Here is a 27,779-nt window from a genome sequence, read left to right as displayed (position 1 = left end):
TATATATATATATATATATATATATATATATATATATATATATATATATATATATATAGTTTTTTTTATTTTATATATATATATATCGTTTTTAAAATTTTTTACATATATCATTTTTTTATTTTTTCCAAGCGTTGTACGTTGTTTTTGTTGTAGTTGTTGTAGTTGTTCTTGTTATTGCGTACACGTCATAATACGAGGACATGATTATCCAACACGTCTTCCCATCGTAGCGGAAATTGCACTGTTTTGCCGCATCATAGACTCTATGCGGTAACACCAGGTAGATTGTCGTGACGAGGTACACGTTCGGAGTGTGCGTGATCGAACGACAAAAACGGTATCTTTTTTAGTTTCTTTTTGATTTTCGTTTCTCCGTACAATATACGAGACTGCGATGTGACTTTATCTGGTCACATTCACTAAATTAGGCATATAGGTATAGTACCTAACTTGGTTTGTCTACTGGGGATTACCGTCAGCCCGCCTACGTAGAGTCACTCGTACGGTCGCTGCAACAACCGTCAATAAAACCGTCAATCAAACGTGTCACAAAACGGCGCCACTGTGATTTATTTCTTTTTTTCTAAGATATATCTCTTTTAATAATAATTGTTTGCTAACTTATTAGCCAAACATACGATGCTACTGAGAAAATCTTGACATGTATCCTTGAACAGGGTCTTCTTGTGTTTGTCAATACAATTTACATAATTACCGATTGCAAATAATTATAGTTAACGAAAAAGATGTTACTTATATTTATTTTTCTTTCTTTTAATCTTCAATCATTATATGTTAGACAAACTTTTAGATATAAGATAGATAAGAAACATGAAACGATACTACTCTGATAAATTATTACAAAGCTATCGTCAGTAAATTTGAAAAAAATATCACCCTGTAGAAGTCCCTGTCGTGAAAGTTCGTCAAGCCGAGCAACCGTAAACTTCTAACTGAATAATAATTTGTACGAGTATCGCCACGTATCGTCACAATCTCTCTAAAATATCATCGATACCGCTAACAAACAATTATTTCGATCACTGATTGAAGAGTCGACGATAGACGTAAATTAATTATATGAAATTGAATCAAATATGGATTTCTGTCTTGGATAGTGAAATCGAGAGACTTTATGTTGCATATTGTATACATTATATTTATATTTATATATATATATATATATATATATATATATATATATATATATACACACATACATATATATGTATATGTATATATATTATATGGACGTGTGCAGTCATGCTCAAAATTTTTTAGCATACATTAGGTAAATGAAAGAAAAGGAGCTGCTACTACGATGTTATGAAATAATATAAATCAACAGCAGCATTGCATTGCAACAACTATGGCAGTATTACGAGGTTCTATGTCAGGCAGAGTGAGCTTGCAATATTTAATTTGCGTCTCTTTGATTTACTCGGGAACAAACCGTACATGTTATTCTATTAATTAAAAAATATTTTAATGTTCAAACACATTTATATGTGTATCTCCCTCTCCCTCTCTCTCCCCTCTTTCTTTCTCACTCTCTCGTATTAAAAACGATATTAATTTGCACAAACGTGTCATCACAAAATCTCTACAAGCTTTACACTTGAAAAAGTAAAAATAAAAATTTATGAAAAATAGAACGATTAGCTGTAGATAAATTCTCTCAAGGGAATGGATCGTGCAGACATGCTTTCAGAGTCTAAAAATGAAAATATATATTATCCCTCAGAGTTAATCTTAAAAGTTATACAGGAATTATTAAATAGTCCTTTATTAAATAGTTTGTTGTTTTATCGAAAATGGAAAATATTGATGTTACATCTACGAATATCAATGCGAAATTGAAAAACGATTGTTTGGAAAAATTACATGTTACTTTGTTTTCACTTAACAATGAATGAATGAAAGGTCTCTCTCTATTAAGAATGAATCAAAGGTCTCTCTCTATTGTCGATATATACCCATCTGTGCCGAACATGAACCGTGTAACTAATCTAAAGTGTGTTAGTACCAAAAGTCGCAAATCGTCAGGCAAGAAATGAAAAAAATTCACTTATCGGAGAGAAAGTGAACAAAAAAAAGAAGAAAAGAGAGAAACGGTAAAAAGTAAACAAAAAGGTGTGCTCTGTCTATCAACGACTCGACAACAGCTAGGTACTAGGAGATGCATACTGAATACCATCCAGCATTTTCTCACAAGGCTAATAAGTTTAACCAGTGACAAAATAGCACGATGACCACAGCGATTTAACAGAAGCACGAGATCCATCCTCGGGATCTTGCTGCGATTACGCGATCGCTATCGCATTAGATCGTCGATGTCTCGGACCTAATCGATAGCCGACGTCTTGGAGAATAGTATAGAGAGATATAACAACGAAATTCAACTACGGCTTCTGTGAAGACGCGAGTCAATATTCTACAACATTAAATATTCGTAGTGTACAATTCGCAGTGGACCTTGCACGTATTCGTAGAACAGACGCATGGGTCAAGTCTCATCGATTTCAAGCCTTTAATTCTTCGTTACATTCGCGCGTGCTACGCTCTACGATCTCGCGCAAAGTGCCACATTGAATTGCAAAATGATTTGTACTGCACTCTCTTACCTCTCGGCAAGGTATTGCTCCCGATCTCAAAGACGCTCTCCCTGGAGGGAGTACCACGCAATCCTGGGCTATTTGGCGTTCCGGGATTGGACGTGCTGGCGGAGTCCTGTTTCGAGAATATATCCGCATCACGATTCAGAGAATGCTTAAATTGCGATTCGGAGAGCCGCCTGTACGCAATAAAAAAGAACGACGAATTATCACTCGTGTATAGGTATATGATCTTATTATCTTCAATGCATCGAATGCAAAGATTTATGATTGATGCGGGAAAAAAGAAAAACTGAGCGAGAAAAATATTCACATTTAGTGTCAATCATCTGTGTTACGACAGAAAGAAAGAAGAAAGAGTGCAAAATAAGTCAAAGTCGACGAAGGCGAAATCAGTACTGGCAAGAAGGTGTTGGCAAGAAGCAAAGGGTGTCACAGCCTATACGGGTTGATCGTAGATATTTCGGGCTTGCTTATTTTCACACTCGAGTGTCTCGTGTGGCACATCAATTATGTCGCAGTGAGCGAAACAGATTGACACTAACAAAGTGTACACGTACACAAAATGCGATCTGATTTTTAACCTGCTCATCAGCGTGTGTCCAATTGCAATTTCTGCGTTTCCTTCGCGTAAACGACCGTGACAATCTCTACTTGTGTTTCTTTTTTTTATTTGTCGGTTAGTGGACGTTATACACTATGTTTTATTACAATTTCTTTCTGAACAATTGGACTCACGTAGTCATGGTCCGTGTTTCGACATAGCTCTCGTAGCTTGCACAGACAAGCATAAAACCACCGTCATCACCATGATCATTAAAGTTAAAGTTGAAGTTAAAATTATTAAATACTAGTTGTTAATGGAAAGCTTGGTATGCCTGGTATGGTATATTCGGTGATCGAGGTTATTTCACGCGGTAATTTCAAACGAACGGTTCGCTTTTAATTACCTGGACAACGGTTTATTGAGGCCCCAAAACGTCTGTGACGGCTGGGCGCCGAGTCGGCCGAACAATCTGCTGGTCGGGAAACTGCCCGCTCGATTATCATCGACATTGAGTCGTTGTGTCAAACTTCGTACTCTGGACAGTAAGGTTGAGAACAGATTCTCAGCGGTCAGTAGCTCGAAACCGTCGTCGTCGTCGTCCTCGCCTGACGACAAGCTGTCGGCGTGCTCAGACGGCTGCCTCGACGGTCGCGAGCTCCTCAACCGATGCATGTGCCTTTGTAGCAAGTCCTCGCTGTCCAGAGAAAGAATTACAACATGAGTTACATTCAATTTCACCCTAGAACTTCACTTTATAGCTACACTTTTTAAACCATCTTATAATTTTTCTATTTTCCTTTCATTTCCAATAATTATCAAATATATGTATGCTTCATTTACAGTACAGACAGTGTAATTTAATGTAGAAAGAAAGAAGATCTATTATATTTTATCTAATAATATGGCATAATTGTATCTACCTATGCAACGAAGAGAATGGAGATTCATCCTCGCTGGCGTCCGATAGAAGAGAACTCATTCGTCTAGGCCTGCCGAATCTAGACCTCGGCGGATTCGTGCTTGTCGGCGTACTGGTCTTACTCTCCGGCTCTAGGCTACCCGACCTAGGCGTCACGTAACCACCACCTTCCACAGCGATGGGAATTATGTACTCTCTCGGACTCTTTCTGATCGGTTCTGGTCCCATAGTGGAGCCGAGAGCACTATCAGTGTCCGAATCAGCCGTCGATTGACGAGATAGAGAGCTTGATCGCTGTGATATCGATCGTTGAGATATCGGTGGTTTAGACGGCGGTGTAGACGAGTGTTGAAGAGTGTATTCGGATCCGGTCTCCACCTGCGCTTGTAAAAGTTACAATTAATCTTGTTAAGAAAAATTTATAAAAGGAATTATTTGTTTCTTTGTAATTCGTTTCTATAAAATTTATTTTTTTACATATTTTCAGTTTAGAAATTATGTGTTGTGTGTAAAGAGTTAATATTATCCCATAAATTAATATATATATATATATATATATATATATATAAGCAAATAAAAGAAATTAGTTTCAGATAAAGGTAAACGATTTTTTCATACCTGGATAGGAATGATTCTCTCTCTTGGCTGTGCGGCTTTAGGTCGGTTTTCCGGTTCTAAGCTCGAACTTCTGTTCGCGTGAGGTACCGTGACGGCAACCGGGAACGCCACTTCCGATCTTTGCGTCCGCAGTTTCTGTGGTTGAAACGCATCGATCTTAGCTTCTACTTCGGATTTAAACGCGATTGTTTCAGGCGTTTTAGCTCCGGACAACGTAATTTCAGCTTTGCTCGTCTTTCGTCTAGGTAACGTTGCACTCTTTAATGTTATTTCCATTTTACTGGACATCTTAGGTTCTTCCAACTGCGACTTGTCACTAGTTGCCGTGTCGGACGTGCTACTTATCTATTAAAAAAAGGTATAAAAAAAAAGTATAAAAGGAAAACAAGGAAAACAAGTGGTGAAGAATGGTAGTGGTGAAGAATGGTAGTGGTCAAGAATGCTCTATGAAGCGCGCGTATAATAGCGTTAATAGTGTCATGATACTTACGGTTGCCTCAGACGCTGCCGGTGAAGATTTTGCGTCGAAAGCGAACTTGGTCTCGACCGGCGTGGAAACCGATACCGTGGCCGATCTCACATCGTTTGGCGCGACCTGTATCTTCAGTCCGAGTTTCTTCGAATCCGGACTTTGAGGTGATACCGGCGGCGAGCCATTCAACGGCTTCTTCTGCATCGGAGGCTTGCCAATCGCACCGCTGATGATGTCGACGGCGCGTTTCTTCGCCTCGTCTCGCTTGCTATCATACTTGTCGTCAACTGTCGCAATCGTTGTCTGTTCACTCGTTGTCTGCTTCTCGTCTTTCTCGTTCTTCTTGTTTTCCGTTGGCACATCGATGATAACCTTGGACGCACTCGCCTTCGCGAGCGGTGGAGAAGTTATGGAGGACAGGCTAGCCTTCCGCTCGAAGGCTCGCTTCGCGCCTCCCACATTGACACCGGGAATAAATATTTTCTTAGGTTTCTCACTCTCTGCGGTAGACGCCAGCTGATTGAACTTCTCAGCGGTCTCAAATATCTTGGAGCGACGTCTTTCGACGGGTTTAGCTGGAGGGGTTGCCGCCTCGTTTGACAATTCGGAATCTAAAGAAAGCGCCTTTTCTTTAAGCTTTTTGAAGTCTCCCTCCATCGGCTCAGATTGCTGCGTGTCTCGCGGCAAATACGCCTCATTCCTCGCAATATTCGCGTCACTTTCATTTGGCACTTTTGATTCGAAACCACAGACAGATTCTGACTTCTTGCTGAGAAGCGTTGTCTCGTTCGCTATTTTATTATTATTATTATTGTTATTATTATTATTATTAATATTCGAGCTCTCCGACGTGTTACCGCCTACGTCTTCATAGAAACTCTTGCTGGGAGACTTGGTATGGCTAGGAGGTTTTTGTGGAAACTTGTCTTCCACATTGCTAACCTTTTGATTAGTCTCATAGATCTGCTGAGCGCTGTCGGCGGACATCGGCTTGTGCGACTCCTCGTATTCGTTCACCAACGGTGTTTGACTTCTCTCTTTATTCAGTGATACTTCCTTTGATTCTTCGATCAGCTCTAAGCAAGCTGCCGTACCTTCGATTTTGTCCAAATCAACAGTCTTACTCATAGGAACGGTTACGATGCCTGCAGATTCCACCTCCATCGCTTCTTCCGATATAGAATTCGGGATCGGAGCTGTATGGTGCCTGAAACAATGTTTCTCGATGACGGAGTGTTGGTGCCTTCTGATTTTAAATAGATTAGAAATTCAAAAAAGAATTACAAGTAACAAGAAAATATTACATATGTAATTAAAAAAATAACTCACAATTAAAAAATAGTTCATCATTAATTGAACGTAATTAAAAAACAATTCACCTTGACGAGGATCTATACGCTCTAGGTTCTCTCTCATCCGACCTCTCCTTTCTCCTGGACCTTTCTTTCCTCTTCACGCCTGCCGCAGTCGTTTCATCCATCAATGGACTCATTTCCAGCTTCCTCTTAGCATCGCCAGCCGCGGAAGACCTCGGCTCCTCGTCGAACAATTCTCTTATTCTTCTGTCGGAGTTGTTTTGATCGAGCTCCATCAAGCTACCGACCGAATGACATCTCGTAGGCACTAGGGTTTCGGAAGACATATTATTCGCAACGTCTCCGCCCGCCTGTTGATCGCCCACGAGCAATTTCTCAGCACTAGCAGACTGTGGCACCAAGGACAGCAACAGGTCCAGCCGCACGGGTGTCTGAGCTGCCAAGTCTTCGGCAATGTCCAGACAATTCTGCTCGTAACCCTCATTCACCCACCAATGAGTGCAGATCCCTTCAATATCGGCGCGTCTACCGGGGCACACGGTGAGCATATCTTTTATAAGCGGCGAAGCGGCTGAAATGAAAGTATAGTATTATTAAAAGAATTATTTAGAAGAATTATTTAAAAAATTATTAAAAGAAATTGTTAAAATAAATTATTATTATATATTATTATATATAAAGAGATAAATATTAAAGAAATTTTGTACTACCAAACATTTTCTCCGTCAATAAAATAAAATTGATAGAAACTTGTTCTATTTTCGTGTAAATACAAAAATTTAATGAAAATAAATTCTACATAATTTATAATTATCCTCCTCTCTTTCTTATGCTTGCAAAATATTGATTTCACAAAGTATTATACTCACGAGATGGCTTTTTGGGCTCGAAATAATCAGACTGTGAGATCTGTTTGACTAGTCGCTTGAAGTTAGACCCGTCGAAAGGCATAGCACCATACACCAACGTGTAGAGCAGCACACCTAAACTCCAGCAATCTACTTCCGGCCCATGATAAGGAGTCCCTTTCACTATCTCAGGACTGGCATATAATGGACTGCCACAGAATGTGCTCAACAATCGTTGTTCGTCGAACACGTTCGAAAGACCAAAGTCAGCTATCTTGGCGTTTCCGACTTGGTCTAACAAGATATTCTCGAGTTTCAGGTCTCTGTGACAGATCTTATGTTTGTGGCAATAGAAAACAGCGGTGGCTATTTGCCGGAATATTCGACGGGCCTCATGCTCGCTCAAAACCTTGCGTTCACTTAAGTAATCGTACAATTCACCACCCGCTGCATATTCCATCACCAGCACCATCTTTTCTCTATTCTCAAAAACTGCAAAAACAACAATGCTTAATAAATACGTTCTGTAAATTACATTGAAAGGCTGAATAGCACGAGCGTTTAATTCATTTACTTCAGTTAATGCTAATTACTTGAGATTGACACTATTTTTATATTCGTGTCATTCAAACGCTGACATATGCGAAAGTTACCTTCGTAAATATGAATGATGTTTGGATGTTGAACACTTGACATGATCTGTATTTCTCTTCGTATCCTTATCAGATCAGCCTCCGTTTCGATTTTGCATTTCTTAATTGTTTTTATCGCCACTTCTTGGCCAGTTTCTTTATTTATACCTAATTGAACTTTGCCATAAGTGCCTTGTCCCAACTTTTTTATAATATCAAATCTGCAACAATATACAATTTAATTTAGAAATTAGTCATAGACAATTTTTTTAGGTTTCCTTTGCATAAATATTGAAGCTACCAATATAATCTTTCTTTTGAAACCGCACAAGAGCATATCCGTGAGCGAAAAAGCGGATTACGCGAGTCTTAGATTAGACATCGATTTACATACCTTTGTTTCAGCTTCCGCTTGTGATTATGAAGGCGCACACCACCCGTGCTTTCCATCCCCCCCATTATGTTGTGTATATTTGGCTCTCCGACGACCATCTTGTCTATGTATACCTGAAATAAAAAGAAACAAACTTCTCTCTAATGTTGCAACAAGACAAAAATGATCCTTTACTTTTACCTTATAAAGACGGAGTTGAAAACAAGAGAAGAACGTTAAAAATATATAAAGTAATATACAATATAATATATATATATATATATATATATATATATATATATATAAAACTAAAATATATACATAACAAAAGCTAAAATATATAACATAAAGCGTTGTGTCAAGAATACATAGATGAATGAGCTCAAAAACTAAAAGTTTGAGTAAACAAATATTAATCTGATTGGTAGTAAATAATTTTATAATAAGAAGCAATTTGTTATCTCACAAAATTTTATGTCCTATTAAATGTTACATATATCTCTGCATGTGACGTTCTTCAGACACGTTAAACATCAAGGGTGGTAGCGCGATTGAAATTTGGATTTTTGTACGGCAAGAATTTCATGTGAATTTCTTCCTAGCAGGCAGGTGGACGATTCCCGAATCGTTCCGAAACGGCGACATTATTGCGGCGAAATTCCCTTTCCCCCTCCTCTCTTGCTCCCGCTCTCTTTCGCTCGCTCTCTCCCTCCCAACCTCCCAAGTAGTACCGACGGCATGTACGTTCCTACTCTCTCGTAAACGAGGATGATAGCAGCGAAGAGTAGCTATAGCCATCCAAGCCTTACATTAGAAGATGAAGAAGGCAAAGGCGAGGAATAAAAGAGAGGGGGAGAGAGCGAGAGAGAGAAGCAGAATGCGGTGAGTTTATTTCGGGCGTCCAGACGCCAGTGTATGCCGACCCGTCGTCGGTAGGTTTCTCATCTGCATCGTTTTCTTGTGCTCCTGTCTTTAAACGCACGAAAGATTCCTCGTCGCTAATTTCCTCAAATTTCCTTTGCAAAAATCACGCGACCGAGCGCTCCAAAACTTTTCTTGAATTATTATATACGTAGTTCATATCAGCAAGAAACAGTAAGAAGACGCAAACAAATCAACTTTATAATGCGTACGATAATATAAGACATAAACTTACTTAACGATAAATTGTTCTGTTATTCACGATTTATTTAATATTAATTTCAATCCATTCAATTTTACACTCGCATAGAAGCACGTACATATAAAAATGATGCTTCATCGAGATTTAATTCTTACCGAAAAGGCAAATCGACATTGGATTTTTTCCGTTTTGTTTTATTACACTAAGAAAAAATATTTTATATTTGTATGACTATAATCACATAGAGAAATAATTACTATAAGTTATGATCAAGAAAACCACATTTTTACGAAATGCTATTATAATGTTAGTGACAATAACCTTATATTATGCATATTACTACTATTCTATTCGCATTAGAACAACTAAAAGATATATAATTAGTGCAAAAAATATCTATAATTTTTAATCTCTCTCTCTCTCTTTCTCTCTCTAATATTTTATTTTAAATTAAATTTAAATTAAAAATATCTATAATTATTTATAATCTTATATCTTATATAATTATATCCTATATCTTATATAATCTTATATCTTACATCTTATATAATTAATTTAGTTAAATCAACCATTTCCTCGATGATTAATGGTAAAACGGAAGGTAGTTTCGCGATACAACTTTGACTAACTTAAATGTATTCTCGAGTACCTCAGGTATGTTACCACCTCGTCACTTACGCCACTCTCTTAGTTCGAAGTCGCCGTTAGCTTCACTCTTGAACGATTAACGAGACATAATTGTTACCGGACAGTACAAACGATCGTGAGCCGTGCGCCAACCGACCTGCCAGCTCCCGTTGTCTCGCTCCGATTTTTTATTGAAATAGCTAAGCGCCTTTGTGGCGCATAAATTACGCTGCGGTTTCGTCAAACCACGACGTTTCGTATATCGACGGCAATAAATCATCGGCATGTGTATACAGTGCGTATCTAAAATGCTCGAATGTTTCTCAAAACGTGGTCCATTCAATTCACTTTTTCTCCATCAAAAGTGCTTTGAATCGCCTTGGTGAAAATTTCGTGCAGTTTCTGAGCAGTTAATGAACAGTTATATTAATTTCTGCCCAATAATTAACGAATAAAACTGTTGAGATTCTTTCCTGATCAAGATGTAACACTTTGTCTGCAGTTACTGCATTGAGAAAAAAGCGATTAGATTGACAAAATCGGCGATCACCGAGCCATCAAAGAAATATTGGATCTATTCAACAAAATGCATGTTAATAACAATAAGTTGCGTTAAAATCTACTATATCAACGCAATTTATTGTTGCATTAACACGTATTTTGTTGAATAGATCCAATATTTTTTTGATGGCTGGTGACCGCCGATTTTATCAATCCAATCACTTTTTTCTCAGTGTGAGCACAAAAGATGCGCAATATCTGAATTCATTTACTGACCGAAAACTGAGCAATAATTGGACAAAGAAATTATTCAGTCCATTAATAAGTAAGTTTATTGTTCATAAAATTGGCAGTTTTGTGTTAATAATAATGGATAATGTGTGCATACTTATTGTACAATTTTAAGGTTGATCAATGTCGTAGTACAATCATAGACATAAAAGTTGTTCGATTTTTTGTAATAAGTTTTAAGATATAACCGAATGATCCAATAAAAAACGTATTTCTTAGGAACTATTGGATCTACACTGAGAAAAAAAATATCTAATAGTAAATATTTATTCGATGGGTACATTAATAATATATTTATATTTGTACTAATATATAATATTTTTTAAATAAGAAAATATACATTTTCTTAAAATCTGAAAAAGCCTTAGCTTTTCATGAAAACTATTGTTTATTCCATTTAAATAAAAGAATTTAGATTTAAGTAAATATTTTATTAGTACTCCCATCAAAAATAAATATTTTTTAGATATTTTTTTCTCAGTATATTTTGCTTTTCATGCTTTGTTTTCTCTTTTTCTGCCATTGATTCAGACTATTAATTATTTCCAACTATTCATTATTGTCGCCACTCTAGTTATCGAGTAATATGAGATGAAAAATAAAAAATGAAATAAAATAAAACACTCGGTCAACCAAGGAAGAGTCCACTTCGTATCTACCGCGGTGTACAAAGCCTATCTATTTCCCGAGTTGAAATTTTGATCCTATTTTCAGCCTTACTATTCTATTCAACACTTATTTTGATACTTTGGAACCTACATCAATCTCTTTTGATTCTATTTAATCTATTTGAGTCAAAATTTTGATTTTACTTTCAGCCTCACTATTCCATTCAACATCTCTTTTAACGCTAAAGAAAGTGAAAAGGGAAATTTCGGACATCAGCAGACTCAAAGTAGGAGTAAATTGCATCATTAAAATTAAACCTACTTTGCTAACTTAGCTGCTATTACGTTGCAGAATTCAAGGTTCAATATAGGGCAAAAATGTCGACTCGGGAATTGTCGGAATATTTTAGTAGCGACCTGTATAATTGGCGGTATTGGCGAGCAATGTATTTTGTACAGGCGGCGAGCAACGTCTGGACGGCGGTGGCGGCGTCGTTGCGCCCAGCCAAGGTCCGTTTGAAAGAAAATAATCTTCCTCTTGAACCGGGGCAGCTCTGCTGCCCTCCTCACCCGAAGGATAGGGAGGGAGCTCGTCGTCGCGCGACTATTAATGCACCGCAATGTGGATAACGCGGCTGGCTCAAGTGCGGCGCCCGTGTTTAGGCGCATCGTCGACGGAAGGAGCGAAGCGGTGACCGCTCTCCTCGAGGGTGAATGAAACCCAGAAGAAACACGGCGTCGCGACGCCGTTTCGCCAACGTCGATCGAACGTGTTGAGGTTGAGGTCTAACCGGAGGACAAGTTTGCATAACCGCATAACAACGCCTACACGATCAAAAAAGTCGACCAATTTCTCCAAGTTTAATGTATACATTAGACTCTACGAGTGTCATACCCTGACTCAAAATTTTGATCTCACTTTCAACCTCAATATTTCATTCAATATTTGTTTTAGTAATCGGAATCTATATAAATTTCTTTTAATTGTATATTGTACACTCTGAGAAGAGAAAAAATGAAAAATATTGAAAATCGAAGAAAAAGGAAATAAATAATAATAATAGTAAATATAATAAATGATAAAAAAAAATATTAAAAATATGGAAAGATATATAAGTATTTTAAAAAATCTAAAAATCAAAATATATTTATATATATTCGGTAAATACTAATTAACATATTTACTTATTTAATTATTATTACTTATTTAATATATAAAATATTTCACAAATAAAAAATATACATTTTCTTAAAATGTCTTAAAATCTTTTCATGAAAATAATTGTTTATTATATTTAAATAAAAGAATTTAAATAAAAGTATTAATGGCGAAAATCAATAATAAATCAATAATAATGGCGAAAATCAATGTAATAGTAATCAATGTAAAATCAATGTAAATCAAGTGTGTACTTATTACTCATTCAGATTTGTAGTGTAGTGCTTTTAAATGACAGAAAATATATGAAAAAAATACCATTTGTACACAGAGAAAACGATTTATTGAATCAAATGAATGTTTCTTTGGAATAGTCCAAACCAATTATTTGGTTAACACAACAAAAATATTTCTTTGGAACTAAGCCGCAAATAAATATTTTTGTTGCGTCAAACAAAATTTTGTTCGATCAATCAAAAAATTTGTTTGGACTATTCCAAAGAAGTGTTTATTTGATTCAACCAAATCATTCTCTCTGTGTAGGTTCTAAAGAAAACCTCTCTTGACAAAGTTAGATTAAATTCATTGAAAGAAAAAATATCTAAACAATGAAAAATATTCGGCGGGTACTAATAATATATTTACTTAAATTTACAATACTTAATGCAAATTTTACACATTTGAAAATATTAGAAATACTAAGGTCAAACATGGTGTCCAACTAATTTCACTTATAGACTACTCATTGTCTACATAGATTACATTACATTCATAGTTTATATTGTCTACATGTAGACGTAGAATATTATAATTTACGCGTAGATATACAACCCTGATTTTTACGCTGATTTTTATAGCATTGGACTTTTGTATCTCACCGTTTGTCTGCCCTGGTTTCCCCTACTTCCGAGGATCTCATTCCAAGATTCCAAGTACCGTAAATGAGTGTCACACGGGGGTTACGTTGTTCTTTTAAAAAAAAATTTCTTCCTTTAAGCAATTTAACCTTCGATCGAACGTCGCCAGTCAATGCAAACGACAATCACTTACATAAAATAACAGCAGCGGGGCGCTCACTCACACGCGCGCGCAACAGAGAGAGAGAGAGAGAGAGAGAGAGAGAGAGAGAGAGAGAGAGAAACAGAGATATGACGTCATAACAAGAATAAACGATAAAACCGAGACCCGTCCTTCATAAATAAAACGATAAAAATAGAGAATGTACTGGATGTAAATTTTTTACATAAAAGGCAAAGAGTAAAGCATACTGAGAGGAAGAAGTTTTAATTCTACCGCACGATCTCTGAATCTTCAAAGATTAATTCAAATCTTTTAATCTACAAAGAGAGATTGAAAGATGGATATCTTAATTGCAAAGATCTTAATTAGACGCGATGGACAAATCTTTTTGCGAAATAAAAACAGAACAAACAAGTAAGTATTCAACGTTAAAAAAAAGAAGTAAGAGATGAATATATGCAACGAGACAATTCTGAAAATGTTCACGATAAAGGCTAGTTTCATCAGCGTCTGTTCCTGTATCGGAAAAACGGGTTGCATCGATTTCCATTAATAAACGCGCGAGGATGATTTGCATTTACTGTCGGTAATGAATCACACGAGCTAGACAGCGAGCGAATCTCCAACAAAATTACCGATTACGATCGCCGGCAGTCTTTTCTTCGCAACCTGAGCATGCAATTTGCAGCACGTCGTATAAATTACGCATCTATGATGAATGTACGGTGCATTCGTCGCTCCTTTGTGGTATAGATCGCACATTATTATCACCTCTTATCGCAGCGGGCACAGCGGCGTAAGTAAGCTTATGTAAGTCGGACAGTAAATGAAAAGACGGCATGCAAATTGCGAACGCCGCCACAACGACACGCGCGATTACGCACGCGAGCGTCGCGTTATCGACGACGCAGTAATGAAATCGCTTTACCGCCCGCACTGTGGCGCGAGAATATGTCCGATGAATTACGATCCGATTGCATAACGGAAGTTTGAAGATAGGACGCTAACGAGGATTACAGTACGAAGCGTCTATTGGCACACCACGCTGTGCGAACGCATGACATTTCTTCACGTGTACGTTGATATATTCCCTGAGACACACTGTAAAGTTTATGATGTACATAATACCACTAAAAGAGGAAAAGAGAGAAATTTCAAGGAGCAAGAACGGCTCAAGTTCATCACACACAGAAAAAATTAATATCCGTTTAAAACAAATATACTTAAATTAGTAATCATTGCTTCACATATAAGCAATGACATATAATTTTTTTCTTTCTCATTTTTTCTTTAGGAATAATTTTAAGGTCTTGAATTTTTATCTTGAAGTATTATAATTTTATTTGAATATGATAATAATCTCGTAAGAAGTACAATATGATCATTTTGACGATAATATTTTTTCTCGACATTGAAAAACATTATACTCCTAATCTAATATTTTCCTTTCGTGAAAAAATTATTTTTAAATAATAAGAATATATTTTTCTTTATTAAATCATATAAAATATATTAATGTAAGTAACTTAAACTCTAACTATAGAATGTTTGTCGTATCTAAAAAGTGGTATCTAAAGTCAATCTCATGAATTATCGACTTACTCTTCACCTATGGACTTCTTATTCATCCCACATTATCGTCGTAATTTTCATGTTAAAAGAACTTATATCTTTCGTGTGATAATGGTTCTAACATTGAAAATTCTCTATTTCGCATTGCTGGCATTCTTATAATAAAATAATCTATATACATTTTATGCCACGTCGTTATTCTTACATTAAACAATCGCTCTAAAGTGCCAGGCAGGTCTTGGAAATTAAAAAACACCACCTTGTCGTCATCGAGCGGATACACGTACAGTAGATATGCGTGGGACATCAAATGGGAGATATAGAATATATAAAAGATTGCGGTCGCAAAGACGATTCAAGGTAAGCCGCTTTTTACTATGATTTCTGCCTTGTACAGTAAATCATACTCGAACAATGTTTAATTTCTTAAATTGCTTACGTACTATATAATTTTACGTACTATTTAATTATTTTTGCATTTAAAGAGAGTTAACGTAACTAGCTTAACTAGTTAAAGCTCCTGATCTCTCGCCGCGAAACTCTTAATTGACGTGACGTCAGAAACAAGAAAATGCATGTTTAAAATCCTTTTGCACAAAATATATTGAAATAAAAAGATACGTTGATAAAATAATGCAATCGATTAAGCACATCTGTAAAATAGTTCAAACACACTTTTCTTTTGCTCTAACAATCAATAAATTATTGTAATAAATTCACGTAACATGTAAGCTACTTTTTCAATCTGTTTTCTCATGATTCCATCACGTTCATTTTATAGTAATTTATTGATTGTTAGAGCAAAAGGAAAGTTTGGATTGTTTTACAGATTTACTCAGTTGATTACAAGTATCTAAAGTATTTAAAGTCAATCTCATGAATTATTGATTTGCCCTTTACCTATGGTCTTTCTCTTTTTCATCCCACATCGTCGTTATTTATATTATATTTATATTAAGGGAATTTATATCTCTCGTGTGGTAATGGTTCTGACATTGAAAATTCTCTGTTTTGCATTGCTAGCATACTTATAATACAACAATCTAGACATTTTACGTTGTTATTCTTATATTAAAAAATCGCTCTAAAGTGCCAGGCAGATCTTGTCTCAGAATTTAAAAAAACACCACCTTGTCCTCATCGAACGGATACACGAGCAGTAGATACGCGTGGAACATCAAATTCTGTGACTATCTTTTATAAGAATTTTAGCGTTTATTTTTTGACATCATGAATCAAGATGGCCGCGATGAGAAAACAGGAAAGTTTCAAGTTTTACTTCATTAAATTTACTCCTATACTACTTACTTCCATTAAAAATTATTACTTAGTTCTATTAAAAATTATATTTTCTGCCAAAAATAAAAACGAACTTTTAAAAGAATTTCTTTTATTTAGATCGAGCGTATCAATCATGGAAAGTTAATCAAGTTCGCATCAGTTTTAGAACTTGTCGTATTCATACTCCCGACATAGATGACTTCCACCAGAACTCTCCACTCATGTCTCTGTTTCTTTGCCGAAGGTCTTTTACGCAAACAAACATTTTCTTCTAGCTATTCCGCTTTATGTCACGGAAAATACTCTGCGAAAAGTCTTATCGCAACCTCTTTCACCGATAAAGACTGAACTAGAAGACCCCTAATCAGACACAACATAATCGAAGACGATTACGGCTGTGCCAAGCAAACTAATAATCTCCCTGCGGAAATATCTCAACGTGAAATATTTGTAAAATATCGAGGAAGATAGAAAACGCAAGACTACTAGATTGTGTAACACTCTCTAAATTTCTTGGAGCGGAATCTTACTCAAAACAAGTAAAAAGTGCCAGTATTTTCATATTTGAGGCGACAATGAAAATACTATCACTCGAAATCGCAAAAATAAATGTGTTACTCGAGCTTAAAGTAGATTCTGACTCGATATTTATGGATATTATGTTTCAGTCAATTAGAATAAATGGCCTGTATTCTTTTTTAACGATAAATGAGCCTCTCTAAAAGTGACTCATAGCGAATTAGAAAGCTTATAAGCCACTTTTAGAGGCTTATTTATCGTTAAAAGAGAACTCAGAATACAGGCCATTTAATCTAATTGCCTAATATGTTTCTGTAACGGTGGAACACATCACAGATTCACTCTTTAATTTTGAGTAAAAATATTCCCTCAACAAATAAAATCGAAGAATTCACTGTATATGAGTGAAAAATCATACTAACTCGAGTGACTCGATAGTCATTCTATTTCTCGAGTAAAATTTCGCTCCGAGAAATTTAGAGAGTAAGGAATTTCGGGGAAAAAAACGAAACAATCATATTTTTGTCGTTATAATTTTATGAAGTAATATATTTATTGTGTCTTAATCTATATAATCTTTTGCCATCTTTTGCATAATTTGTTTCGCAAAATTATAACGACGTAAAAATATGATCGTTTTACTTTTAACTGAAAAATCCGAAGTTACTTATTACACACAAGTTACATATTATCTCTCAATTTTACATTACTTTTTCAAAATAAATTCAAGTATCCAACATAATTTATCTGTCTTGTATCAGTAATAATATACGGATTGCTTTCAGGCATCCCCACGAGACGCGCGTAACACTCAAGAGGGTGAGAAAGATGTTAACATTGGCATAACTTCGACTTCGCTTACTTTTCCGCACGGAGGTGAACGATCGACGCACGATTAGTGGCGGCAGGGTTATTTTTTCGTAACGACATACTACAAATATAGACACGCCGCGACATGCGATGACGACAGCGCGACAAGGGGTGCGCACGTCCACATGGGGGACGGACACACGGGTAGAGGTGAAAGTAATTATTTGCGTCCGTCGATTGGCGACAAGTACGCGACGACAAGGCACACGTGCGAGAAGTCGCTTCGTTCTCGATCGGTCGGTCGGTCGGTCGGTCGGTCGGTCGGTCGGTCGGTCGGTTGCTTGTTCGCTCGCTCGCTCGATGCGTTATGGTATTTTTAGCGGACGCGTAGACCCGCGCGTAGGCAGCCTCCGACGGCGGACTGACGTCCTAATGACTCCTGTTTCTTCGATTTCGCAGCCCAAACCTCTCTCATCGCCGTGCCTCGCGGAAAAGCGATCGCGAAATGTCGGGAATTTGCCCGTTATTGTTATATAGAAATTCGAATCAACGAGTGACGACGAGAACGGGACGCTGCGAATGCGTATTCTTCTCTCATATGTTGATTGGTTCTCATAGTGAACTTCGTAAGATAAAGGTTCCTTTAATATTTAAATGTTCTCTTCCTCTCTGCCGCTGGTGGAATTAAGGTAAAAGTTTCAATATCTAAACATTACTGGCATCTAAGACCTAACAGGACATTCTTATTGTTTTATCTCTTTTTTGGTTTTTAAATATGAACATTTAAACTTTCAATATAAAGTATACATATGTATATATACTGACACCCGTATTTCGTTAAATTAGTATCTATGCAGAACCGATGATTATTGTCGTATATTATTCGTTTTTACAAATAAGTGATATTCTTCGGCAAACCTTTTCGTTTTATATACGTGCCAAGATAGGTCAAAGTATTGAATTAAGCCCTGTTATTGTTGCTTTATCTCAAGAAAAATTTACTATACATGAAATAATAGCCACAGTTAAATTTGATAGCAATATTTCTAAGAAAATATCGAGAAACAAAAAATTTAAAGTAAAATAAAGTTAAAGGAAAGTGTAGACGGTCGCGCGAATTCTTAATAGCATTTGTTTAAAAAATCAAATAAATTCAAGCGTAAGTAAGAAGAGTCGTACTGTCAAAAAGCGATTGTGAATACTCGAATTTATTGGATGACGCAGTAATTAACGCCAGTATTCTGTAGGTACTAATATTATCAATATTATTAATATTATTAATCATTAGTACTTTTACCTTAAAATCGAGATAAATTCTCGCGGAGATATTTGAATTCACTGAAATTTTATCTTATTTTTACATACACTGAGAAATGAAACATTTAAAAAATAAGAAATATTTAAATGGATACTAACAGAAATGTTCCAATAGATACTAATGATACATTAACTTAAATCTAAGTTGTTTATTCAAAACAATAATAAATTGTTCAAACAATCGCTTTCATGAAAAGCGAAGTCTTCAAGAAAATGTATATTTCTTTACTCAAAAAATATTTTATATTGTAATTTTTATATTACAAGTAAATATATTATTAGTACCCACGGAATAAGTATTTTTTTCATTTCTCAAATGTTTTTTTTTCGGTATAATAAACCACATGATAAGTGGTCCGATGGACACTGTGTGTGATTTTGATTGACAGAGGCGTTTCTCAAAATTATAGACGTGTATACATAACATCTTGTAAATTCAACTGTCGCAGGATTCACGCGCGCCACAGCCGTTTCCACTGATATCGCCTTCGTCGGGAATGACTAACGCTACGGATTTACCGTTCGATTAACACGGTCAATCGCACAATGCTCCTTCTCGCGGTCTCTCTCTTTCTGCCAGCCCATCTCTGTCTCTCTAACGAAGGCTAGTCTACTCAATCGAGTGTGACGTATTTGAGGATATACAACCGTGACATCATGACGTGCGACATCGTGACGTTCGTGATTCACGTTGATATTATTAAATGTCGTTATTCTCGGTACGCCGCATGCTCAAAAACGGTCCGGGTGGGCCACTACAAAATTGACCGCCGGCGCGTGTTCGCGAGATGCGCTTTTCTCGAGGCGCGTTGCAACGCGCCCGCTACATCGTCGCGAAAAATAACAACGACAGTTCGCGCTTATCGTGTCGCAGCCTGAAAGGTCGGTCCTGTATGTCGGCCACACTTTCCTGCAGAGTTTCCTGCAGAGTTTCTGTGTTTCAAGCAGAACAGGTGAATAGAACTACGAAGAGTAACTCTAGAATAGTACTACGAAGCCGCAGAAGCAGCGAACAAGAGAATCGAAAGTGATTGTATAATTGAAATTGTCAAGATTAACTCTCTGTTCGGCGGATATCTTTGTACGCACTTGTGCAAATTTGTCACTTTACACAAAGTCCCGACGATAGCATATTAAACGTGTACGTGTAGAGTAAGTCAAGCTAAACGAAAAAATCCTTCACCATTTTGCAAACAAGTGTGCAGATTTTTGAGTTACTGAAAAAATTAAAGGTCAAAGAAAATTAAAATCAAAGAAAAAGATATTAAGAAAAAAAAATTAAAGAAGATTTAGCCAACAATCGTACGTGATTATTCGCCAATTTTCTTTAGCTACTAACTGAAAAATGTATGTGTTTATTTGCAAAATAATGGAGAATCTTTTTTGTTCAGTTTAACCTAAGGTACAATGCAAATCGTGCTCACTGTCACAACCTACACCGTATCTTGAGCGATCACATACATTCGCCGATCTTGATTTATTAATAACTCAAAATTTTATAACTCAAATTTAATAACTCAAATTTTGTGTTTGTTCACAAAATGGTGAGGGAATTTTTTATTCAGTTTAATGTTTCAACCTACGCGGAAGTTTTGTATGCTATCATCAGATATTCTATATAATGAAAGCGATATATCATGTAATAATAGTTATTTAATCACAGTGAATTTTTACGCAGATAGCAATATCGTATTAACGCGTTGATGAACTTCAAGCGCAGTGTAATGCAATCGCGCCTTGACCGAATTCTCCACAATGTGCCGAACATCAACGTTTATTCGACAATTTGACACAATCGAATCGGTAGCGTGACGACCGATCAAATTTGACAATTAATGACGCAACAGCCCATTTGGATCGCAGTATTCTGCATATCGTGCGAGCCATGATCGCAGAATTGGATCCGTCGATGGACATGCAGGCGAGAAACGTCAAACTTTGTCGTCGCTGCTTTCGCGAGACGCGCGAACACGAAGGAACCACTTGAGAATACGACTATCAATCGGGTCGAATGAAACGTGTATGTGTTTGTATGTATACATGCATACACATTACAAACGAGCGAATGGTCGCCGTCGTTGTTGTTGCCTCGCGGTATGTAGGTTTCTGCTGACAAAAATAGCGTTCTGATACCTCGAAGAAATCCTTACCGATAAGCGGCTATTCGAAGGAAAGCTTGCGCATTTCCGAATGTATGTATATGCATAAATGTTACGTACATGCGTACTTGTCCTCGGACGTGCTGCTCTTTTATCGTTGAGTAATCAAGTGACGCCCACGACAACAAGATGAAGCAATTCTCGCGGGAATATATATTATATGCGTGTACACAATAATATAATAAACAATATCTCAAATTAATAATTTTCTCTCTTTCTGTTGACATTGCACGATATTACTACTGAAATAAATTCGTGTGATATACATTTATATAATGTATTATTCTCGCCTCACTTCTCTCTCACCCTCTTCCCTCTCCTTTTCTCTCTCTCTCTCTCTCTCTATCTACCTATTTATCTATCTACTTCTTTCTCTGTCTGTCTGTCTATCTGTCTGTCTGTCTGTCTGTCTGTCTGTCTGTCTGTCTCTCTCTCTCTCTCTCTCTCTTTGACACGTTTTATATCATTTTTAATTATTAAAACATTTTAAACAAATGAGACAATTTAAGGAATTCATCTTATGTCTTTTATTAGCACTTTCTGCGTTTTAAGTAACAAGTGAGATTCTTGCTCCGCAGATTTTGAAGTAAGAAAATACAAGTATAGAACTACAAGATATAAAAATATAAATATAAAAGAAACACTCGCACACTCGTTTCCATTAGTATAGTGAGAAATTCCAGAGTTTCAGTTGTCTTTTTACGAATATTGCTGACATTTTCTTGATTTCCCTGGCATTTCCTGTGCTCCTAAACCAATTATAATTTCTCTCCAATTTTCATTTTAGGAAAGCCTTTCCAATATTCTCCGACGACTTTCAGCTTACTCGACCTTTCCTCGTATTTCGTGACTATTTCTGATCATTCTTTCTTTTCCCAACAAGCCGTAATTGTTAACCTAATTCGATGAACTTGACATTTAGTGGTATCGCATTTTTCTTTTTTTTTTTTTAGAATTTCTTATATCAACGTCCCAAAGATGTGTCGTAATTTTGTCCCACCCCCTCTTTTCCCTCCCACTCTTTCTCTCTCTTCCTCACGTATTCTGACTGTAACACAGCGAATAATTCGCCGCGGACGTCGTTCCTCCACAGCGACGACGGAAAGCTTTGAATGGGAATCTGCGGAGACGCACACGCATACACACGCGTACATAGCACGCACACAACTTGCCGGCGGCGGCGGCGGCGGCAGGCCGGCTAAAAATAGCGGGAATTCGTACCTTACGGTGTGAACTCTGGAGTGCGGATTATCCTCTTCTCTCTCTTTCTCTCTCTTGCCCCTTTCTCTCTTCTTCGCTCCCGTCGTCGTTACGTCCGTACGTCCTCACGATCCCCGAGAAAGTATCGTCCATCAGCGAGTACTACCGCACCGTAACTTCTCTCACATGCATTCGTACGGGCTTACTGTTCATCGCGTGCCAGCCACAGGGCGCCGTTTCTCAGGCTTTGCTGGACGTTCGTGAGACCCACGGCGTCTTTCCACTTCATTTTGCTAGATGCATTCCGTGAGATGACGACGACGGCGACCACGACGACGACACAACCAACAGCTCCGCTGCTATCGTCTTTATTTACTAATTTTGGACGTGAACGCCGGGAACGACCGAACACCGAGAGGTAATACTAGCGCCACGTTGCGGCTAGTCAGAGTAAACACTGCACTTCGAGATCGTCCAATAGTATTCGAGGGTAACTAGGAGTCGCTAGTGCTCGGATCTAGAAGTATTGGAAATTTTCAGTCGACGCATCCTTTCTAATTGTTCGTGTATCGTGACTGTTGACTTGAAATATGATAACGATGTCTCGAGTGTTATTTCAAAAATAATGACATTTGTAGTGTAAAACATATATTTATGTATATCCTACACGGAACAAAAATCTCTAAAGACCATAAGTCATGTTGCTTGCATTTTTCGCACTTTTTGCATTTAGAACAAAGTAGACGCATATTCGGACGCTGAAAAAAGTAAGAGCGAGGAGATCGAGTGCGAAAAGTGCGAGCCACACGTAAAAAACCATGTATCATGGAGTTTATTACGGTTCTGTGTGAGAAGTGAAAATGCGAAGTGAGCAAATTTACTAGAATATTTATAATTTCATTGGTTAATATCTGGTGAATTCGCTTACTTTACGCATTTTTACTTCTCACACAGAACTGTAATAAGCTCTCAAACTACGGATTACAGATTGGATTGGATTGAAATTTAATAAATCAGAATAAAGAAAACCAACCTCAAGTTCAATAAACTTTTCTCTGATTAGTCCAATTTCAATCCCATTTAATCCCTAAAGGGACGTCTACATTGGAAGTAAGCAGTAAGAAGTAGGAAGTAAGAATAAGAAATTGAACAATCATAGTTGATTATTCTTCTCACATTTGACTGTGCTTGGTCAATTTTTTACTCTCACTTTCTACTTCTTACTACTTATTTCCAATGTAGACGTCCCTTTATTCATAATCTGATATAGGCTTAAGCCCGTGTCACAATACGGATTGGAGATAGAGGATTGCTGATTAAAAATTAGAACTTGACCAACTGGAGCCAAGCAGGCCAAGACCAAAGTGCATTGATTCGTCGAAATCTAATCTTCAATCCGCAATCCTCAATTTCCAATCCGTAGTGTGACACGGGCTTTAAGGGTCTGCAGGGTTAGGGCTATCGCACACAAATTGACATAACTGCATATGCATAGCATAAGACCATATGTACCAATGAGCATCGAGTATTAAGTCGCCATATTGGTATTCGATGCTTAATATTCGATGCTCATTGGTCCATACGATCTTATGCTATGCATATGCAGTTATGTCAATTTGTGTGCGATAGCCCTTACATTCCAAAACTTTACTCGACGGATAGAGTAGCATTTAATTAAATTAATTAATAACTAATAAGAACAAAGATAACTAAGATTTCTTTATCATGAATGGTCAATTAAATGCTACTCTACCCGTCGAGTAGAGTTTAGGAACCCAAAAGTCGTAGACAAATCCTGAATTGCGTTTGGAGACCTCGTGCGGCGAGAGTGCGAAGCATTGCCATCTGTGCATAGGTGTATGTCTATATACACGTCCTACACAAATGCATTGTCCGCGCAGACGCAAGAGTAGGAAGATTAGGTCAAGTTAGTTAGATGAAGACAAACTATCGAGTGCCTTGTCTTTCTTTAGTTGTGACGTCGGCGCGTCAACTCACCTCTCACCGCGCGGCCTGATTCCTATATATTTCATAGCCAATAATCCGGCCAGAAAATGCTCCCCAGGCTGAGACGGCAGAAGCGTAATAACCCATACAGCATCGAAAGATTGCAAAAAGATTGCAAAAACATCTCATTGCAATATTGTAATGTTGCATTTTACTTCCCAGATAACACAGAAAATTAAAAAAGAAATCAGTCGTATATATCATCAATTCTGAGTTCATTTTGAGATGCAAAAAGAATTCTTTTCACTGAACTAAAGAATTATTTTTGCATCTAAAAATAAACTCAGAATTACGACTGAATTCTTCTCGAATTTTTTTTTAATTCTCTGTGCTTCTGGAAATTATGGAAACTATACAGAAATAAATTTTGCTAAAAATCTACGCAATGACTGTACATTTATGTTTTATATTCAAGATAAAAAAATAAGAATTGAAAAAATATATATAACTCCCTTAACTACCCAGACAGCATATAAATAAGACGTCTTTAGAATGTCTTTAAGACAATACTTTATAAACTTGTCTTAAAGATGTCTTAAAGATGTCTTAAAGACGTCTTATAACCCGATTTTGGACATTGTGCTGTCTGGATAAGCATAAGTCCAACTTTTTTTTACATAATTTAACAATTTTACATAATTTAACGATATTCTTAATATTACAATGATCATAATTCTCTTTACAGGCTACAACTAAGGTTATCGAGAACCAGCTCTTGATACAGTTTACATAATAATAGATGACCGCAAAAGAAAAGAAAACAAAATCTTACGATTAGAAGTAAGCCGTCATAACTTATCTAATAAACATGATCGAGCTCTTCATACATATCTGTTCACCAATAGCAATATGATTACAGTATCGAAACTCGACGTATACTTGTAACATGACAATGAGGATTTACATCGTTCTTTCACTCATTGTTCTATTCGCATTGTCTAGTAAGTCACACTTTATTCCGAATATTTTTCATAGTTATGCGAAGGATACAAATCGGGGGTTCAACAATGTGCATAACAAAACGTCGAGCGTCACGGAAACATTACCGCGATCCAATGAGACCACTTTGGCAAATTTTACATACACAATATACACAAATGAGTCCCGATTAATGTCGCCTAAAAAAGTGGATTGCTTCGGACTGGGTGAGACGGTCGCAACGGCCCTAGAATGGTACTTCAGGAGCGAGCCCAACGGAAGTCGCGCGTTAGACATACAAATCTTTCTGTCGTCCAGAAAACAACCGCGCCGTGTGCAAGTGGTGCTCGGCGAGCAATTCGGTCTAGAATGGACGGATTTCAAGATGGAACGACGGACGATAATAATAGTGCATGGTTTCCTGTCGCAGGGTGATGCTGAATGGGTCAAGGATATGGAGAAGGCGTTCCTTCAATGGGTAAGTAATTAACCGCGATATCGCATATACGAATGCTCATCTCACGTTGGATTGCCTGCAGAATGACGTAAACGTGATAGTAATAGATTGGAGTGCTGGTAGTAACACGTGGAATTATTACAAAGCGGCGGTTAACACCAGAATAGTAGGATATCGTATTTCAAAGTGAGTGTGTATGCATGTATTTTGATACAGATGTTCAAAAGATATCTAAATAGTTGCTAGAAAAAAATACTGGTCTTTCACGTTAAAATTGCGAAAACTTGAAATTACATTTTCATTTATTCAAATTAATTATTAACCCACCGCGTATAATGTTAGACCTGTAAAACTCGAACAAATATTTAATTACTGACCAATTTTCATAAAGGATCCGGAAAAATTCCAAAATAATGCAAAATAACGCAAATCTATTTGCAGATTTCGATTTTATTACATTATCTTTTAGCTGAGGCTTTTTTGTTTTTGGAAAAAAAATTGCTCAAAACTATTTATCTTTAGCAAAATTATGATAATTTAAAGTTGTCTGTGTCTGATAAACCAAAATAGTACCCCATGTCCCAAAAAATATGATTTTATGCGGATGATTAAACATCAAAGCATTTTCAAAATTTTTAATGATATTTTCTTTTCCCTAAATACAATATGAATGTCTAAAATACATTTCAAAGATATCTAAAGGACATATAAAAACAGTAAAACATCGTGAATGTTTCTAAGATGTCCTTTAGATATTGTGTTCTTTATATTTATAATCGTTTTATTTACCATTTTTTGTTTTCACTCTATTTATCACGTCTTTTGAACAATCGTCTTGTCAATCCGATCGTCTCTTAATATCTACTTATTCACGAAGACTTATAGAACACTTAGTGAACACCACGATCAACGAAAAAGGGCCAGACACAAGTAATTGGGGCTCTTTGCATCTAATAGGACACAGTCTCGGTGCTCACATTTGCGGATTTGCTGCGAAGGAATTGAAAAAACGGCATAGCAAATGGCTTGTGCAAAGAATCACTGGATTAGATCCAGCTCAACCCTGCTTTCGGAATAGCGACTCGTCAATTCATCTGTACAGGAATGATGCTCTATTCGTTGATGTAATACATACAAACGGTAGATTTTTAACGAGTTTAGGACTTGGTTTTCCTGAACCTATAGGTAAGTATAGGTAACTTATGATAATACGATTTGTATATGCATGTACAAGTGAATATAACTTATCGCGCTTTCTTTATACAATAAATCTTTTTAACAATATTTGAAATACCAATTCTTTGGAAATTAGCTCTAATTTAAAATCAAAATTAAAAAATATCTAGTTATATTATTTTAAAAAGAAACTTAAGATAAATTGTCTTAAAGAAACTTAAGATAAATTGTCTTAAAGAAACTTAAGATAAATGAAAAAAAAGAAAAACAATAATATCATAAATTCGGTTTTTGGGATAGATTGTAGTCAATTAATTAAAAATTACAACTTCTCCTCAATAAATTTTGCAACGTATTCTGTATTCAATAGAAAAAAGTATCTCCTGATAAATACTAAAAATCAAATTTTCATATTAGAAACGAAATATATTATCAAACTTGTCGAAAGAAATTTTTACAACCTTTAACTAATCGATTGTATATTCTGCACAACTGTTTACAATTGTTTACAATTTATTTATAAAAAACAGTTTACAAAATAAAAAAAAATCTATAAGTAAAAAGAAACGCCTTAAGTTTTGCATTACGATATATCACATAGTATTATATTGCAAATTTTATATATATATATATATATATATATATATATATATATATATATATATATATATATATATATATATTGGAAGTA

At 36.4% G+C, this 27,779-nt stretch overlaps 2 protein-coding genes across 2 annotated transcripts in view; one reads left to right on the top strand and one right to left on the bottom strand.

Moving 5' to 3' along the window:
- LOC116848005 overlaps positions 1-22,918 on the bottom strand; it is a 32,250-nt gene extending 9,332 nt beyond the window's left edge. Inside the window, exons 1-10 of the mRNA XM_032823663.1 lie at positions 22,552-22,918; positions 8,365-8,477; positions 7,992-8,191; positions 7,360-7,830; positions 6,554-7,061; positions 5,193-6,381; positions 4,703-5,047; positions 4,086-4,462; positions 3,569-3,859; positions 2,628-2,797 (exon numbers count right to left, since the gene is read on the bottom strand). Of these exons, the coding sequence (XP_032679554.1) occupies positions 2,628-2,797; positions 3,569-3,859; positions 4,086-4,462; positions 4,703-5,047; positions 5,193-6,381; positions 6,554-7,061; positions 7,360-7,830; positions 7,992-8,191; positions 8,365-8,462 (3,649 nt within the window). The 5' untranslated portion in view covers positions 8,463-8,477; positions 22,552-22,918. The remainder of the gene's footprint in view (positions 1-2,627; positions 2,798-3,568; positions 3,860-4,085; positions 4,463-4,702; positions 5,048-5,192; positions 6,382-6,553; positions 7,062-7,359; positions 7,831-7,991; positions 8,192-8,364; positions 8,478-22,551) is intronic.
- Positions 22,919-25,319: 2,401 nt separating this feature from the next.
- The window catches only part of LOC116848042 (phospholipase A1-like), a 4,264-nt gene continuing 1,804 nt past the window's right edge, over positions 25,320-27,779 (top strand). Inside the window, exons 1-3 of the mRNA XM_032823767.1 lie at positions 25,320-25,933; positions 25,995-26,098; positions 26,790-27,097. Of these exons, the coding sequence (XP_032679658.1) occupies positions 25,424-25,933; positions 25,995-26,098; positions 26,790-27,097 (922 nt within the window). The 5' untranslated portion in view covers positions 25,320-25,423. The remainder of the gene's footprint in view (positions 25,934-25,994; positions 26,099-26,789; positions 27,098-27,779) is intronic.

The sequence above is a fragment of the Odontomachus brunneus genome, unplaced genomic scaffold (assembly GCF_010583005.1).
Source record: "Odontomachus brunneus isolate Ranch 3 - 2012 unplaced genomic scaffold, Obru_v1 Obru_scaffold_087, whole genome shotgun sequence".
Lineage (NCBI taxonomy): Eukaryota > Metazoa > Arthropoda > Insecta > Hymenoptera > Formicidae > Odontomachus > Odontomachus brunneus.
The sequence above is the reverse complement of the archived record's forward strand: the minus strand, read 5'-3'. Positions and strand labels throughout refer to the sequence as shown.